Source organism: Cuculus canorus, chromosome 7 (genome assembly GCF_017976375.1).
Source record: "Cuculus canorus isolate bCucCan1 chromosome 7, bCucCan1.pri, whole genome shotgun sequence".
NCBI classification, from domain to species: Eukaryota; Metazoa; Chordata; class Aves; order Cuculiformes; family Cuculidae; genus Cuculus; species Cuculus canorus.
In genome coordinates, this window is record NC_071407.1 from 19,156,693 (window position 1) to 19,174,041 (window position 17,349).

At 40.8% G+C, this 17,349-nt stretch overlaps 1 protein-coding gene across 4 annotated transcripts in view; it reads left to right on the forward strand.

Annotated features, from left to right (window-relative positions):
* Positions 1-17,349, forward strand: part of ARHGAP22 (Rho GTPase activating protein 22) — a 145,295-nt gene that overhangs the window by 12,421 nt on the left and 115,525 nt on the right. For all 4 annotated transcript variants that reach the window (XM_054071628.1, XM_054071631.1, XM_054071629.1 and 1 more), the window contains exons 2-3: positions 8,946-9,145; positions 14,531-14,618. In XM_054071628.1, coding sequence (XP_053927603.1) covers positions 8,946-9,145; positions 14,531-14,618 — 288 coding nt within the window. The remainder of the gene's footprint in view (positions 1-8,945; positions 9,146-14,530; positions 14,619-17,349) is intronic.

Genomic DNA, 17,349 nt, shown 5'->3' on the forward strand with positions numbered 1-17,349 from the left:
CTTCTCACAACCTGGGACAGTAATTCAAATCCTTTTGAAAACACAAAGTTAAACTCTCTTATGGACTATTCTGTGGAGATGAGACCTGTTGGTGGCAGCAAAATAAGTCTGAGACTTCTTTGTACATTAGGTCAAAGGTCTCCAGAGGTCAATGAGGTCTCCAGAGCTGGAGTGAAATGTAAACTAACAAACCTATGACCCTTTACCTGCAGCAGCAATGGATTGCCAAAGTCCTTACCTGTTCTGGAGTCCAAGATGCCATGAATTTGTAACAATAGTTTGAAGACAAATCTAAATTGTTTTTCAGGAGTAAAGGGCTACATTGTCCCACTGCTTATGTTGGGATCTTTTTCATTGTGTGGGGTGAGTTGTGTTGATTATCAAATAGACATGAATTTTCCTTAACTTGTGAAAGGCCCTGCATTAATGTATGTGTGTTTTTTGATACAATAAAGATAAGACATCACCAGGTCATCTGTTAGCATATTTTGTGGAAGCCTTCAACCTTTGCATCATTCTAAAAGATAACTAAGATTGAAGCTGATTCTTGTCTTCCTTCATCCTGATCCCCCCCCACTGCCTTGTTTGGGTGTACTACCTGTGTGCTTTTGTAAAGTAAGTGATCAGTAAAGTGGCTTTTATGGTCACATTGCACAGGTCACTGGAGTATAAAATTATTTTTCTGATTAAAACATGCCTTATACAGAGCTGACTATACCATTTGTAAGGTGGTAAAAGGTCATTGCTGTTTCCTTGGGTGCCACAAAGATGACCAAGATTAATTTCTCCATGCCAGCTAGGAAGCAACTGCCTTCATACTAGTGTGTTTTTGCCTCTTGGTTCTGACCATATTCTGTAAATACTGTACTGTAGGTAGAAAACAGGCATAGTTTTTCTGCATGTTCTACAAAGGAAATGCTGCTTGTTTATTGAAGATTGGTGTAAAGAACTGAGCCAGCTCTGATGGCTCTAGAAAAGCTGTTGGCAACTTAAAATACATGTTTCTGTGCCCAAACTTATGTCATGGCAGTGCTACGCAACTTTCAATACCAGATACAGTATGTGTAGTACAACAGTGTTGTGCAGGTGGGCTAACCTGCTACCTAGCAGGAAATGTTGCCTTGTGTTCTGCCAAGTGCTGTCAGTGTGTCTACCCTTAAAACATGCTGGCATGGAGAGTTTACGCAATCTACTTTTACTCTTCAGAACTCCTCGGTGCATGTAGTTTCCTTCTCTTTCTCATTTGCCAGTGAAAGAGCAGTTCCTGATCTGGTGGTGCAAAAAAGGGTGGTGGTGTCTTAAAAGTTCTGAGAGGGCGCGAACCTGCAATCTGGAGACAGGATGCTCCTTCATGAGCAAGTCTAATTTCCCAGACCATCTGAGCTCCTTTTTGGGGACTTTGGTGTATCTTTTGCTACAAAATTGAATTTATTTCTTGTCAGAGTCCTTCAGACTGTATCAAATTCTTTGGCCATAGCTGTGCTCTGAAGCTGAAATGTGATTTTTTCAGTCATTCCCTTGCTGTTCAGATCTTCCTTCATTTATTTCTACTCTTTCTGCTCAAAAGTCTGTGTGGTTAGCATGGGGTGGGGCTTTTTTTTTGTTTGTTTGGGTTTTGTTTTTAAACAGAATGTGTCTTTCCTATAGGTAAATATCTACAATCATAGTTTCTGCCCTTCAGGTAAGGACTGTCAATACAGCCTGTCAATATAGCCAGTTGCTAACAGCTGTTATCCCTAGTCCAAGAGTGAAATTATACCATTTTATGTTGGATTTCAGATTTACGAAGTGACTTTTGGGAATACAATTGTTCTTGCAGGAACTTAATAATATCAAGAAAATATTTGCATAAATCGATACTTGGGCTGTCAGATTCTTTTCTTGACAGGCCTACCTTCTTTGGTACATGCAGTCTGGTATCCCGATCACTACAGAAAATACAGGTTAGTAGGCAAACATATGTAACGTTAACTGTCTCCCTGCCTTTCCTTTGGTGGGACAGTAAGGTTACAGAACTGCTTCCAGTGTAATCAATAGGTGGGTTCTCCTGGGATAAAAAATGAGTTTTCAAACCCGTTTATTTTTCCGCTCATTTTCTTCAGCAATATTTAATTAATGGCCATGAAAATTTATTTTCCAGTGCAAAATATCCTTTCACATCTTTATTTTGACTGAAAGAAATATCAAGGAATGAAGTAGAACACAGCATGTCATCTTGTTCTATAGAATGTTCAGAATGGACAGGTGTAGCTTTATTGAATAGAAGTAATGGAGCGCAACCTGGGCTTATGGTAGTGTTTCTGAATGTAGCAGGTGTCCTCCAAGTCACAAAATGTAAGCAGGCACTTGGCTGTGTAGCACTATTTGGTTTCTGTACAGATTGCTGTTGTTTGGCTTGAGGGAGCTAAAAGCCATTGCCAGTTTCTTGCAACTGATATCCTTCTAGTTACCTAAACACCAATCACTAGTTGTCTCATCACCAATCACTTAAAATATTCTGCCTTTAATTTCTTTGCTTGTTGTATTTCAATGTGATACATTTTCAGATTGTGTTGAGGAACTGTCTTGGTTTCATTTGTGCTCACTGGCCGTGGTAACCTAGCAATCAAATCCAGACTCAAATACAGATGCATAATAGACACAGAAAACAAATCTAAACCAAATATTTTATTTCCTGCAATTTACTGAAAGGAAATGCAGTTATCTCTTTTAAAGGCATATGAGTCTTGTGTTTTCAGTGCATTCAATTTTGAGGCAAAGTTTGAATTGTATAAAACAACTGAGAAAATTCTTTATAGTACATGAAACCACTTCCCTTTATGCTTAGAACTCTAAACAAAGGCTGTATCAGAAATAATATGTTGCATCACTGTCATTAAACTGAAGAAACACTAGAGTAAAGTGCCTTCACTGTAGAACAGTTTGTCAGCCAGAATCAATTATAATGACTATTAATTTAAGCTAACTGCTTATGAAGTTTCAAAAGATTATGACTTTACCTGATACTGAATTGCATTGACTTGATTGATTTCCACATCCCTGATTTAAGTAGGTTCGTATTGATTGCTCAGATTTGTAGTGTTGTTCAGAGCTGTGAGTGGGAGGGGGAGTAGAAGAGATTGTATAATGTTGCCAGGCAAGATTTACCTCAGGAAGGGAGAGTAGGAAGGGAAGGGAGAGTGGGAAGTGAAGGGAAAAGGGCATCCCTGTTATGTGTGTACTTGGGGTAGAAAGTAGATATGATAAGAATTCAGGAACATGTATATCATTTAGAGCCAGATCGTGGTTACAGAGGAACACTTCTAGAAGTGTACGGTGCTGTGTTAATAGGTCAAGGAGGAGAAATGGAGAAAAAGTAGTTTCGGAGAGCACTGAGTTGGGATGGGGACAGGGGTTGCTGGCTATCTAAGGAATGGCACCATGGCTCTATCTGATTGGGTCTGTTCACTCTTTAGGATAATATTTGAGTTTACTGTTACATGGCAACTAAATGTGGGATTTTGGATGGGGGTCTTGTTTAATGTAGCCCCGGTATTTACATGTATGATGTTGATCAGCACCCCACCACCTTTGCTTATATTCCTTCTCCCACCTTCATCTAGATATGAGAACTTCATATGCCAGTGTCACTTCCAGTCACAGGAGTATTTTCAAAGTCTGCAATTCTGATTCGTGCCTTCTGATGATTTGTTATCTCAAAACCCAGGGTTGACTCATTGGTAATGCCAGCTATGGACACCAAGTCTATGGTTCTGCTTGGTCTGTTGTAATCTTGCTGTGCTGTAACTGCCTTGTTTCCCTGCTTCTGAGTATGTCCTGTAGCTGGCATTTCAGTACTGCTGCACTGTGCAAATGAGGACTTGAATCCTTTCTACGCTGATTTCTGTTTAGAACTTGGGTATAAGGCTGAATCAATAATCAGTTAATGAAAACGTGAAGGGCAAAACCAAACTATGTGGTATTATTGAAAAGGCATTAGATTGAGATTAGATGGGAACTCTGGAGCACGCAAAGTATTTGCTGAGTTGTGAGTCTGATTTACTGATTTGTTTTCTTCCTTATCATCTGCTGATTCCATAATTTTGTCAAATAGATGCAAGCTGTAGGCAATCCAGGAGACTCCTGGAGTGCATCAAAGATAATTTCTTAGTCCAGCTGATAGACACCCCCACGCAAGGAGAAGCAATACTGGACCTTATCGTCACCAATACAAGTGAACTCATCAGTAACGTTAGGATTGGTGGCAACCTGGGCTGCAGTGATCATGCACTGGTGGAATTCAAGGTCCAGAGGAATAAGGGATGGGTGAGGAGTGTAGTCAGGACACTAAATGTCAGGAAAGCAGACCTCCAGCTCCTCAAGGAATTACTCTGTAGGACCCCCTGGGACATGGTCCTCTGAGACAAGGGAGCGGAGCAGAGCTGGAAAATATTTGAGAAAGCTTTCCACAGGCGCAAGAGTGCTCAGTCCCTGTATGTAGAAAATCAGGAAGGAACGGGAAGAGACCAGCATGGCTGAGTCGAGACCTTCTGCTTCAAATAAAAAAGAAGGAACTGCAGAGGCAGTGCAAGCAGGGACAGGGAACCTGGGACATGTATAGAGATACTGCCCAGTTGTGTAGGGATGAGCTGGCTCATCTGAAGCTCAGCTGGAGCTGAACTTGGCAAGGGAAGTAAAGACCAACAAGAAGAGCTTTTACAGGTACATCAATCAAAAGAGGAAGATCAAAGAGAACGTACCCCCACTGATGACTGGAAATAGGGATCATGTATCAACAGATGAGGAGGAGACTGAGTACTCAACAACTTTTTTTGCCTCGGTCTTCTCCGATAACTGCTCTCCTCACCCCTCCTGGGTCATGGGACAGCAAGATGGTGACTGGGGGGTAGACCCCCTCCCACAGTAGAGGAGGATCAGGTTCGCAAACACCTGAGGAACCTGGACATATTTAAGTCCCTTGGGACCTGATGAGATGCATCCCAGAGTCCTGAGGGAATTGGCAGATGGGGTTGCCAAGCCACTCTCCATGATATTTGAAAAGTCATGGCAATCGGGAGAAGTGCCTGGTGACTGGAAGAAGGGTAACGTTGTGCCCATTTTTAAAAAGGGCAGAAAAGATGACCCTGAGATGTACCAACCTGTCAGCCTCACCTCTGTGCCTGGGGAGATCATGGAACAGATCCTCCTAGAAGCTCTGCTAAATCACATGGAGGACAGAGAGGCAGTTAATGGCAGCCAGCATGGCTTCACCAGGGGCAAGTCCTGTCTGACCAACTTGGTGGCTTTCTATGATGGGGTAACCACAGCAGTGGGCACGGGTAAACTGACGGATGTGATCTATCTAGATTTCTGTGAAGCCTTTGATACAGTCCTCCACAATATCCTTCTCTCTAAATTGGAGAGATATGGATTTGATGGGTGGATGGTACAGTGGATAAGAAACTGGTTGGATGGTCGTATTCAAAGAATAGTGGTCAATGGCTTAAAGTCCAGGTGGAGATCTGCGACAAGTGGTGTCCCTCAGGGGTCCATACTGGGACTGGTGCTGTTTAGTATTTTTATCAATGATATTGACAGCGAGATTGAGTGCACTCTCAGCACGTTTGCAGATGACACCAAGCTGAGTGGTCTAGTTGCTGCAGCGGAAGGATGGGATGTCATCCAGAGGGACCTGGACAGGCTGGAGAAGTGGGCCTGTGAGAACCTCATGAGGTTCAACAAGGTCAAGTGTAAGGTCCTGCACCTGGGTCAGGGCAATCCCCATTTTAAGTACACAATGGGGGATGACTTTCTTGAGAGCAGCTCTGCATAGAAGGACTTGGGGTTGCTGGTCAATGAGAAGCTTGACATGAGTTGGCAATGTGTGCTTGCAGCCCAGAAGGCCAACCATATCCTGGGCCGCATCAAAAGAAGCGTGGCCAGCAGGGTGAGGGAAGTGATTCTGCCTCTCTATTCCTCTCTTGTGAGACCTCATCTGGAATACTGTGTCCAGTTCTGGAATCCTCAACGTAAGAAGGATATGGAGCTGTTGGAACAGGTCCAGAGGAGCATTGCAAAGATGATTGGAGGGCTGGAGCACCTTCTGTCTGAGGACAGGCTGAGAGAGTTGGAGTTGTTCAGCCTGGAGAAGAGAAGGCTCAGAGGAGACCTTATAGCGACCTTCCAGGGGCCTACAGGAAAGCTGGAGAGGGGCTATTCATAAAGGCTTGTGGGGATAGGACCAGGGGGAACGGGTATAAACTGGAGGGGGGCAGATTTAGGTCAGACATTAGGAAGAATTTCTTCACTCTGAGAGTGATGAGGCACTGGAACAGGTTGCCCAGGGAGATGCTAAATTAAAAGTAGATAGTTTCCAGTTGAATACATCTACTGTCTCTCTAAGGAGAGGGATGAAGTAGGAGAGAGTTTGTATAACTATATGCAAGTTAGTAAAACTTGGAACTGCTGGGGATGCCATGCTTAATCTGAAGAGTGTTGAGGTGCTCCAGTGTGGATTGGGGATTATTAGACTAATTGATTAGGTTAATAGAAAAAATGTTGCCCAAGAAACATTATAGTTCCATTTGGAAAAGCAAATTCTTGGGGTATTTGTTCTTTTAATAATGTACGTTTTAACATGAGGAAAGGAATCTGAGACAGTCTAAACCAGATTATAGTTTGGTCCTTGTGGTAAAATGTGGCCCAGGAAGAAGCAGGGGCAGTTCCTTCAACTAAATTCTTATTGGCCTCTGCAATAGAGTTTTAAAAGTGAAAAGTCTATTTTCTTACTACATCCATATGAAAGAGGATCCTCCATTTCTTGGTAGTGGTGGGTGTGGGTGGGAGAAGTTGTGGTGGTATTTTCCATAATCATCTGCTAGAGGGCACTGTCTTGCCAAAATGGGATCTATTAAGGCATAAGGTTAAATTCAGCAAGGCATTTTAGCCATAAATAAGGGAAGTAGAAGGCTGAAAAAGCTGTGATACTGCATCAACACTTTTTATACCATTTTAACTTTTTTAATAAATTTTAAGTTTTTATTTTGTTTTAGTTTCACTTTATTTTCTTACAGTAGGAAACAGTTATAGGTTGTAACATATTTTCTCTTGACTGAGGCACATGACAAAGCTGATTATTAAAAGTTCTGTGGAGAGTAGCAGAATTTGAGAGTAGCAGAATTTACCTTAGGAGTTTGGTGAAATGGGGGAAAAATATCCTCTCTGCCTATCAAACAGGGCTTTGACTGACTTTGAAATGTAAGACTAATAAAGTGATGCCATCTTCTACCTATAAAACTGCAAAGTTATCAGAGGACGGACTAAGTGCCTGCTGGATGGTTACAGGAGAGGTGAGCGGATTTTTAAGCCAAAATAGGGGAGGGAAGTATATGATACTATACAAATGGAGATTGCTGTCACCGACTTTTTGGTAATGAATGTCGTGGTACAATTCAGATCTGCACTCTGCTGACATAAGTGTTTAGTGTGTAAAAGTACTTTGAAAAGTAGATTTTATTACAGATACCACTGTGATTTCCCTCACTGCTTTACACTGAGGAGGTTCTCCCAAGATCTGTCTTCAGTCCGCTATCTGCCTTTCCTTCTACTGCAGCTTGCTTAATGGAAGAGAAGAAATAGGATCGAGTTTAATGTTCCTACTGTGATTTTTTTTTTGTAATTATTATTTTACTATTACTTTTTATTCCCCAGCCATCACTTCCACTTTATAACATATGCCAAAGAAAGAAAAATAAGTTGCATCACTATGAAGCACTAGGGGCAGAAACCAGGGGCAGGTGGAAACATCAGGGCCACATGTTTTAAATGTATAAACCCAAAATGGGCAAAGCTAGATGATATTCTGAGAGACAGAGGGTTGCCCTTTGTTACAGACTGAGTTAGCTGTAGTGTAGCTGGAATACCTGAATAAGGTTGCCTGTTTTTAGGCTGCAGAAGTTTACAATATTAAGGCATTAATGATGTAGATTTACACGTACTGGCCTGTAAACTGTAGCCCTGTCTCAAGTGGGCAGTTATAAATTGTGTTTTAAGTTAGCTGAATGTATAATAGAAAATAGGAAGAGAAAGGATCGTGGTAGCACTAATAAAGGAAAATGGTGTGAGACAGTAAATGACTGTTATAAAATCTTTCATAAATCCAAAGGAAGTACCGGTGGAAAACACCCATGAGGTCATCTAACAGATCCATTCTGTATTGCTGCCTGCAATATATAATAATTATCTGCTACTCCAGATTAGCTTTAAATGCCCCAAGCTTCAGTACTCTTACTGCAGGAATATGGGAGGAGAAGCGGAGAGAAAGGACAAGATACATCTATTCTGCTTCTAAAACATTTCCTGAGTCTTACATGTATCTTTCTTTTTTATGGTTTGTGGGGTTTTGTTTTGTTTTGTTTTGTTTTTTTAATTATTCTGGATAGCTATGTTCTCTATGTGCCTTATTCTCTTTTTTAATTTGACTCAGTTCTGAATCAATTTTTTTCCTGTGGCAGCTGGTTTCACTGGCTAATCACCCAAGTAGTGGTAGTGTGTAACGTGAGACCTTTTTTTATACTCTCTCCTTTCTTCTTTTCTGTCATCCCTTACCATTTACACATCTTCACTGAGAAAATATTCTTTTAGGAGAGCAATGTCATTATTCCCATGTAGAGCTCAAAGGAAGCAATGACTTGCCACAAAGAAAGATAGTATGAGCAGTGGAACCTTGGTGGAGATATTCCATCAGCCTTCTAGGTGACACAATGAGCAGTATCAAAATGTTGGTATTGATCTTGTGTTTGACTATCATGGACTTGAAAGTGCACCCTGAAAAACAGGTAACTACTTGAAGAGGGAGCATGCAAGTAATGGTTTGTCCTTACCTGAAAAGAAAGTGTGGAACAGTTATTTAGCCTCTGTCTTATCCTTATTTATTTGTTTAATTTACTTTGTAATTGTTTCTTCAGCCCGGTCAAAGAGTTTGGTGATGGGTGAACAGATTGGGCCTCCTTCCAGACCTTCTTCTCCAAACCCTCAAGAACGTGTGCTGAAGTGTGGCTGGCTAAAGAAGCAAAGGAGTATTATGAAGAACTGGCAGCAGCGATGGTTTGTGCTGCGTGGGGACCATCTCTTCTATTATAAGGATGAAGAGGAAACAAAACCTCAGGTATGAGTACTTCAAGACCTGTAGAGCATATTGGTTGTGACTCGTGTGGGTTGCAGTCACTACTTTGACTGACAGCTCACTTTAGTTGCTCTCTATCCTACCCGAAATCATACATGTTTTAGGAAGCTCAAAGGCAAGAGACATCACAAGGAAACTTATTTACTATCCATGCAAGCAGTAGAGCTTGAGAGAAAGTTAGAAGGTATTTATTTACCCACTAGGGCATGTTAACCTCCAAATCTTAGTATGGCCATCTGTGAGACTGGATTTTGACAGGAAGAGATATGGAGTTCCAGATTACTGAGGCAGAAGTGAAAAACCTTGCTTGTCAGCTGGGACTCATTATCTCCCAAATAATTCATTGTTAAGCAGAGATGTAAGCCAGCTGCTTAGAGCTAGCTTCTATGAGTAGAGTATGCAGGTTTTGTTACATGCTAGCATGCAGGACTTGAGAATAGGCTGTAATATGTGTTTTATATACACTTAGGAGCTATTACTTTTCTATGCAAATTTCAGGGAGAAAGAATTTACTCAAGGCTCTGTGCTGCCTATGTCTGTAAGGAGGACTGTATACCTGACAGCAAAATCTAAATAGGGGGAAAAAATTCAAGTGTCTGAGGTTTGCCTTTATCAAAGCTTTTAGACTTCATGGAGCATGAATGAAAAAGAACTCTTTTCCTGATGGAAACCACTGGTAAAGTCCTACTACTCTCTATATATTGTACAGTGTCATAGAGTTGTCCAAAGCAGGCCATGGCAAAATAATGGACGGAGGAAGGGGATAGGATCAAAACATTTAGAGACCAGCAAGGAGAGATGAGGTCAACTAGTGGTTAGATACTTTAATAATGACCACTAAATAATTGAATAAATCAAATCACAGTAGGGCTGCTTAAAGTAAATTTAGATCAGCTGTATCAGTTTGTCCATGGGACAGCAGATGTATGCAAGAAAGCTTTCCCAAGCATGTTTATTCTTGCAAGAAACTTAGGAGATTCCAATTAACTGTGTGCTGAGTAGCTGTAGGGCAGTTTGCTGGTGATAAAGGGTAATAGACAGTCACCATACAACATTCCCTTGGGCACACGAAATGTTGAACTTGCAACTTTTTGGTAGCAAATATTTTTAACAGTTTTTAATAACGTGAACGTTGCACAAGTATGTCTCTCTTAAGCCAAGTATTAATTAATGGAATTTATGACTAAGTTCTTGATATTTCACATGCCTTTTGGTATATGTTGCTGGTCTAGCACCAGCTTCTTACAGTTAAATGTGGTTCCCTAAAATAGGTTATAGTGGCAGGACAGTGCTCCTGCACCGAGGGTAAATGCAGAGCTGAGGATATTGCAATTGTCAGTCTATACTTGGCACTAAATTCAGGACAATTTTCTGCTTTTCTGACCCTTCTATATCTAGATCACTCAGTGGGGAGGTGGGTTGTACTCCAGGATGGAATAATGTTTACAGGTGAGATGAAGAATTTCTTATTAGAGTTCTTCGGTAAGCCTGTAATATACACTTGCAACCTTTGAGCTAAGGGCTTTCCTAGTTGCTACAGTATATTAGGTGGATATTTCATGTAGTCATTGTTTAGACTGTCAGGTTTCTAATCAGAGTAATTGAACAGAGGGAACATAATTGAATAAGCCAGACAGTGTCCCTGTACTGCTGCCGCCGGATGAGTCAGTATAGGCATTACAGAGTGACAGACAGCCTGTGTAATACCATTATCATCCACACACTCATTATAGCCAGTTATTAAACTGCTTGATACAGCTGCGTGTTTAACCGTTACACATACGTTTCATTGTAGAATGAGAACAGAAATGAATTTTCCCCTGCAAGCCTGACACATGCATGGTAGATGCATGAGGATATTGGCTGCGTCTTAGATCTTGCATTTATCTGGTCAGGGATTTGATCAGTCATTACAGGTAGCTTTCTGTTTAAAGGCTAGAGAGACTTGAAGATGGCTTTTTTATTAATAGTGTTCTCAGATATTGATGATGCTCGGGCATGCCAGATGGTTAAATATTTTTCCAGTGGTCTAAAACCGGACCCTTCTCCTGTTGCTTGGAGTGGAGAAGTGATTGCATAGCAGAAATGTAAAAAGTAGCAGGATGTTAACAGATCGTAGTAACTGATGTGCATAGCACTAAATGGTAGCAAGTCAAGTAACTTCTTAAAAATGAGTGAGCTCAGTGCATCCATGGTTAACTACTACCTCTTGTTGATGCTGTTATTTTTTTTTCTTTTTCCCCTCCATATTGCTCAGTGTCACTAATTAAAACAGTGCATCTGTAAAAAAGGCTAGTGTTGAGGTTCCTGTGGAGTGAGAGGGGGGGAAAGAAAATTGTATCCACTGTATTCATTAATTCTCCAGTCAGTTTCCATCTTTAAAGTATTCAGTGCTTGTTCCTCTCAACCACTAACACCAGTGTAGTTGTTCTGACATTTCTCCATCTTTAAATATGCAGAGTCCATCTCCAGTGACAGCTTTGGATGCAATAGTCTTCACTCCTCTGTCTCTCAAATATAATTTAAAGATGCAGATTCTCTTAAAAAAAAAATCCTGAAAACCCAAAACCAAAGCCCCCTTTTACTTATATGACTTTTTTCAAATCTTAAACTGATTCAATAGACTCGGTTTTCTTTTGTGGAAGCAGCTGCAGTTACAGGGACTTTCTCGGTATCTTATAGACAGAAAAATTGTGACATGGACAGCTTTGCTGCTTTAGGCCAATCTAACAACTAACTTTATAGTTGTGTACGTCCTGTGGCACAGCAGATCCACCTTGTGATCTAAAGTGCTAGTTTGAGAATGAGTCATTTGCTGTGAGTCATTAGCTCTTGAGGGTGCAGAGAAGTCTTGATTACCGATGATGTGGGAATGTCTACTGGCAGCTTGAGCCAGCAAGTCACCTTTTTTGTCTATTATTAACACAACTATTAAGTGTCTACATAATGAACAATTGTGGTAAGGGAGCTCTTCTGTATACAAGTTTGTGCTTGTGTAGCTTGTAGTAGGGAAGAGTTCTTCACAAACACCTAGGAAATCTTCCTTTGTCATTTTGCCCTGTGTTCCTGGCCTGAGCCTTGAGGATCTGAGACAACAATTGACTTAATCAGTTGAACCATGGGGTCTGTCCTTAGCCTGCTATAAATATGAGACAACTTGACTTCCATCTCTTTCACTGTGACTAAGGCCAAGTCTTTTCCCCTCCAGTTCCCCTATGCATTTTTGATTATAGAAGTAATGCTGTATACAGCAAAGCTGTTCTTTTTGCAGAACAGCTTTTAGTCTTATCTCTTCCTAGTTAGCCTCCTTGTTGTCATCTAGGTCCAGTTTCAGGCAAGGGAAGCCAAGCTGTAGTCGAAGCTGCAGCGTCTATTGATTCAGAAACCACAGTCAAACTTGCTCACTAATGTGGTTTGCAAAAACATAGCTTTCCACAAGTTGCATGCCAAATATTTCTGCACAGTTGTATATACTTCCAACTAGCAGTGTCCCATTTTAGAGAGTTTCTTCATGTATGCTGCACAGCCAGTCTTGAAAAGAAGTGGGTTATAGACAGTTTGATATATGTACTCCTTCATAAGCACACTTTTCTACAGAAATATTTTGCCTATCTATACTTGCAGAACAAATGATTTGCAGTGACATGAAAGCTGTATGTTTGTGCCCTTAATTCTAAATTCTTGTGAAAACATACCGCCTAAGGGTGGAAATGTTGTCATATACACTAGCTCACAATCTGCAGTTCTAAGCCTAAATTGGAATGAATTTATGTACACCTAGGTGATGGTCTTGGGTTAGCTTGGGATATTCAATTGTTAGAATTGGGAGTCAAAGATAATTTGTTGGTATAAAAATGCTGTAGAAATTTTCTTCCATGTCCAGTTAAAATTGAGATGTTCAAGTGGTTAGTTCATGCATACCTCGGGGCATATTAGAGCAGTGCTATTCCCTATTCCCATCTTATAAGAATTTCTAACAGTGACCGAAGTGCTGTGTTAAAGATAATGATATGACAATTCGGGTGACCAGTGTTCTAGCACCAATTGTGTTTGTTGAGGGCCTTGATCAAGAAAAGGAAGCTCTCCATTTGTTTCCTGCATCACATCTCTTCTTTACCAAACCCTGGCTCCACAGAGCGTGGTACAGGGCACGACTTCTGAACTGGTCTTGTTAAGGAGGACTACAGTAGTACATTTAAGGTAGGGACGCTTGTCCTTTAAAGATTCTTCCTGAAAGCACCAAGACCTCCAAAGGGTGCAAGGTAATGCAATATTGAAAAATTGAATTTGAACCTCCAGCTTACTAGAAGGTTTGTAACCTATTGCTTGCCCCTTGAGCTGTTCAGCTGTCTCAGGCTCCCAAAGCCTGAAGGAGGTAGGAATAATTTAGTAATAAATTGAAGTTTTATATTTGGGCATGCTTTGGCATATATTAAGTTAGACATTGGGGAATTCAAACTGATTTAGTCCATCATTAATTTACTTCCCAAGCAAGATTGCTAATTCCATTCTGAGTGGCTGCTAGACAAGGACACATCAATCTGCTTAAACTCGGTAATGTCTTTATACCAGTGACGGCAGCTGTCGGAATTGATACACCCTCTCTGCTAAGACAAATTGTTTTTTTCTACCTTTTCAGCTCTGTTTATTTCGAGACCTCCATGGTGTGCTAGGCAGATTGGACAGCTGTGAGCTAGGTACTCTGTTACCATCTGGAGAAGTGTTTTGTCCCTTAATGTGAGTGGTTATATAAAATAGAAAAGCTTGACACAATTCACTGACATCCAGAGAGAAATGCACAAGAAGTTGTTCTGAAGATCTTTGCTATATATACACCCATGAACTAAAAGTGCTTTCCAGGTCGACCTAGATTGCAGGCTTTTCCTGTTGGTTTTTTTTTTTTTTTGTAAGAAAAGTGAGCATCCCTCTGTTTTCCTTTCTGAAAAGTCATTCTTAGTTCTCGTATTTCCCTGCTTTTCTTCCAGCTATTATGCTACCAACTCAACTTCAACTAGACTATTTTCTTCAGTTGCGGAAATAAAGATTTACAAGCAGAACTTCAGCCACCTCATGTGGCTGTAGCCAGAAATTATAAGGTGAAGTAAAATATAGATATAATGTGAGGTGATACTTTTGGAAGGGATAATTAGATATAGAAATCAAGGAGAATCACTTATACATGCTCAGAACGTTGCCATTTCAGAGGAAAGCTCAATCTTTTGCTTAAAAGGATGGGTTTGGATGGACTCAGTAGAAGGGTGGGGCTTAAATTTGCTATGTCTGTTGATTTTTTTTTTTTTTTTAATCTCCTTTTTATTACCCTCTTTATAGCCTTTCCCTTTTCACTGATGTTTATGTTGCTTACAGGGTTTGATACTACTGCAAGGCAATCAGGTGAATGAGCTGCCGCCTAATCCTGATGAACCTGGGAAACATCTCTTTGAAATTACCCCAGGTAGGCCAGCATTTCCTTGTACTTTCAACATAATCAATAGGAAATGAGATTATGGCATTAATGATAATAGAACTCTACTGTACTGACCACTTCACTTCTAAGCATTCTGATACGCTAGCCAGATGTACCTAGAGACATGTCAGACTTGACAGACTACTGTGTTCTTTGTTTTGGAGGTAACTGCTGTTATGGTACCTCATGAAAATGGTAGTTGAGCTGCATCATGCTCCTTGATTTTTCTGTTTGGAGGGGGCTCCTTGACTGGAGTGGTCTATAGCCTCTCAAGCTGATGTGGTTGTCTGGTTGTTACAGAAGCTGGCACAGAGTACAGCACAGAATTTACAGAAAAGGGCCATGTGCTCTCTGGATGTAATTTCTTTCCTATGTACTACACCGCCCTGCTCTGGGAGGAGAGGGGTGAGGGCTGGGAGGGTGGAGAAAGAAGGAAAAAGAGTTTTCATGTTCTGTTTCGATAAAAGATTTAAGAGAAGAGATGAGATGCCATGGAAGAGAGGTAGAAATTTTGTTAGGTAGAAAAATCTAATGATCTGTCAGCATAGTCTTAATATAAACTTTTGAAATCCTTTTGGCTCCCCTGTAAATGCTTCTTATGGACTGACTTGGTATCTTCAGGGTTTATTTAGGCTTAAGTTCTCTGTTGCAGCATAGAAGCAATTGTATTCATTTTATTCTAATCGTAGTTGGGAGAGTATTGTCCCTGTGGATAGATTTGAATTCAGTATGTTTTAGAGGTTGTTTAATGTGGCAGGTTCTACAGAGGAGAAAGCTGTTGAACCACTAGGAGTGCTAGACCAGAACAGTGAGAAAGATGAACTGAGTTAGTCCTTCCACAGCTATCTCTGAATACCCGAAGACTGAGTTACTGAAAACAGAGGGATATAAACTTGACTGTGGTAAAGAATATGTGACTGTATGGACTCAGTCATGCTTTACTTCATGGCCAGTTTCTCCTTTCTATGCATCTTACTGTCTGTTTCTGCACAGTGTTCGTGCTGTTGATAGGGCAGATAAAAGTAATTACCTTAGTTATTAGGCTGCCCTTTTTTTTTTCTTTCAATTAAATGGAAATGGAACAGTTGACTGTTTCTATCACAGTGGCAGGTGTGCTTTTACCTGTCTCTTTTTCTTATCTCCTAATCAGACCGGCTTAAAATGACTGTGTTGCACACCCCTCTTGACACATTATCAGGCAGTGCAAGTAGAACAGTCAGTGCTGCAAGGTTTTGAATTACACTAGCAGGCAGGGTTTTGCAATAAGTCAGTCACAGAATTCTGTTTGACAGACAGAAAGCTCCTTGAGGAGAAGAGATTTATTATTGTTTTCTCTTTCTTATCACTGCACAGTATCTGGTAATGCTCTTTTTTTCTTATACTGCACCACGCCCTCATAGAAAAGCCTTCCCCATGCAGCAGAGCATTGGGCTTGTAGTGTTACTTGCATGGGAGATCTCCTAGGAAGCGACATTTGCTATCTGAATTTGACAGGTCTTCCGCACAATTTTCTAAAGATTGTGCACCATATTTTGTAGAAGGACTGTGGACCCAGGATGTGAAAGCACTTGGGCTGTTGTAATTGCAAATGATCCCATCTGTTCTGGTGATGATCTAAAATAATTAACTGAGTCAGGGACTGGCTCTATTGAGTTTCCTGCAGATTTGACTTTGCCCTGTGGTTCCAGGTGAGAAAAGAGTCATTCTGTACTTCTTGCCCAGCCCATTAGGTTATGTTACTATAGGCTGCAAAAGAATTGCCCTGAACTGCAGGTGGTTGTTGTTTCAGTGGAGTTTGTAAAACAGAGACATGTGACTAGTTGAATAAAGGCTATCCAGGGGAGTGGAAAAAAAAAATGGCATTGTTCACAACATAGTTGTGAATCCTAGAACATCTGTGTTCAGCTTGTGGTTTTAACATTGCCCTTCTTGGTGCTCCCTGGAAAAACAATTCAGTCTTAGTGCAACACTGTCCTGCATGCAAAATTGAGATGTTTTCCCTACCTTGTGGAGCTAAACCTATTCATTTTGTAGCAAGCTTAGTTGCTACATGGATAGCAAGTATTGAAAAATGCCATAAATAGCCAGTCCATACAGATGTCACCACAGAACATGGCCTGAAATGTTCCCCATTCTGTTCACAGTAGATTTAATCTGTGCTGGTTTTGGCATAAGTGCCTTTTTTTTTTTCTTATATCTTCTGAAATGACTTCATGGTTGCCAGCCTGGAGAACACTCGCATAACAGACAGCTCTTAAATGGATGCTGGATAGGAAGGGGAGCTTGAATGATCTTGCAGGACCCATATAATTGTTTTCCACCACTTTGTCTTCCCCTGTCTCGAGTGTCTGGCCATGATTCTACCTCTGCCTAATTGTGCCTCAGTTCTCCCACTATAAACTAGGACTATGTGGTTTCTATAGGGATGATGAGATCCTCTAGTTGTATTAACTAAGTTGGGGATCCTGTGAATATGAGGACCTGCCATGGCTGTAAATACAGAAACATGGTTTTACTGTCTCTGTAAGTGGTAGAGCTTTAACTAATGAAATTAAGAACAGGGTGCAGTATTCTTAAACTGTTCCCATAGCATGTTCATAGCAACTTTTCTGACAAAGAGGAGAGGCTGAGATCTTCCAGTAAGGAAATGTTCAATTGGTCTGTGTTACAAATTACCTCCAAACCCCTATTTTGTGGCCAATAGCTAAGGCTTTCAACA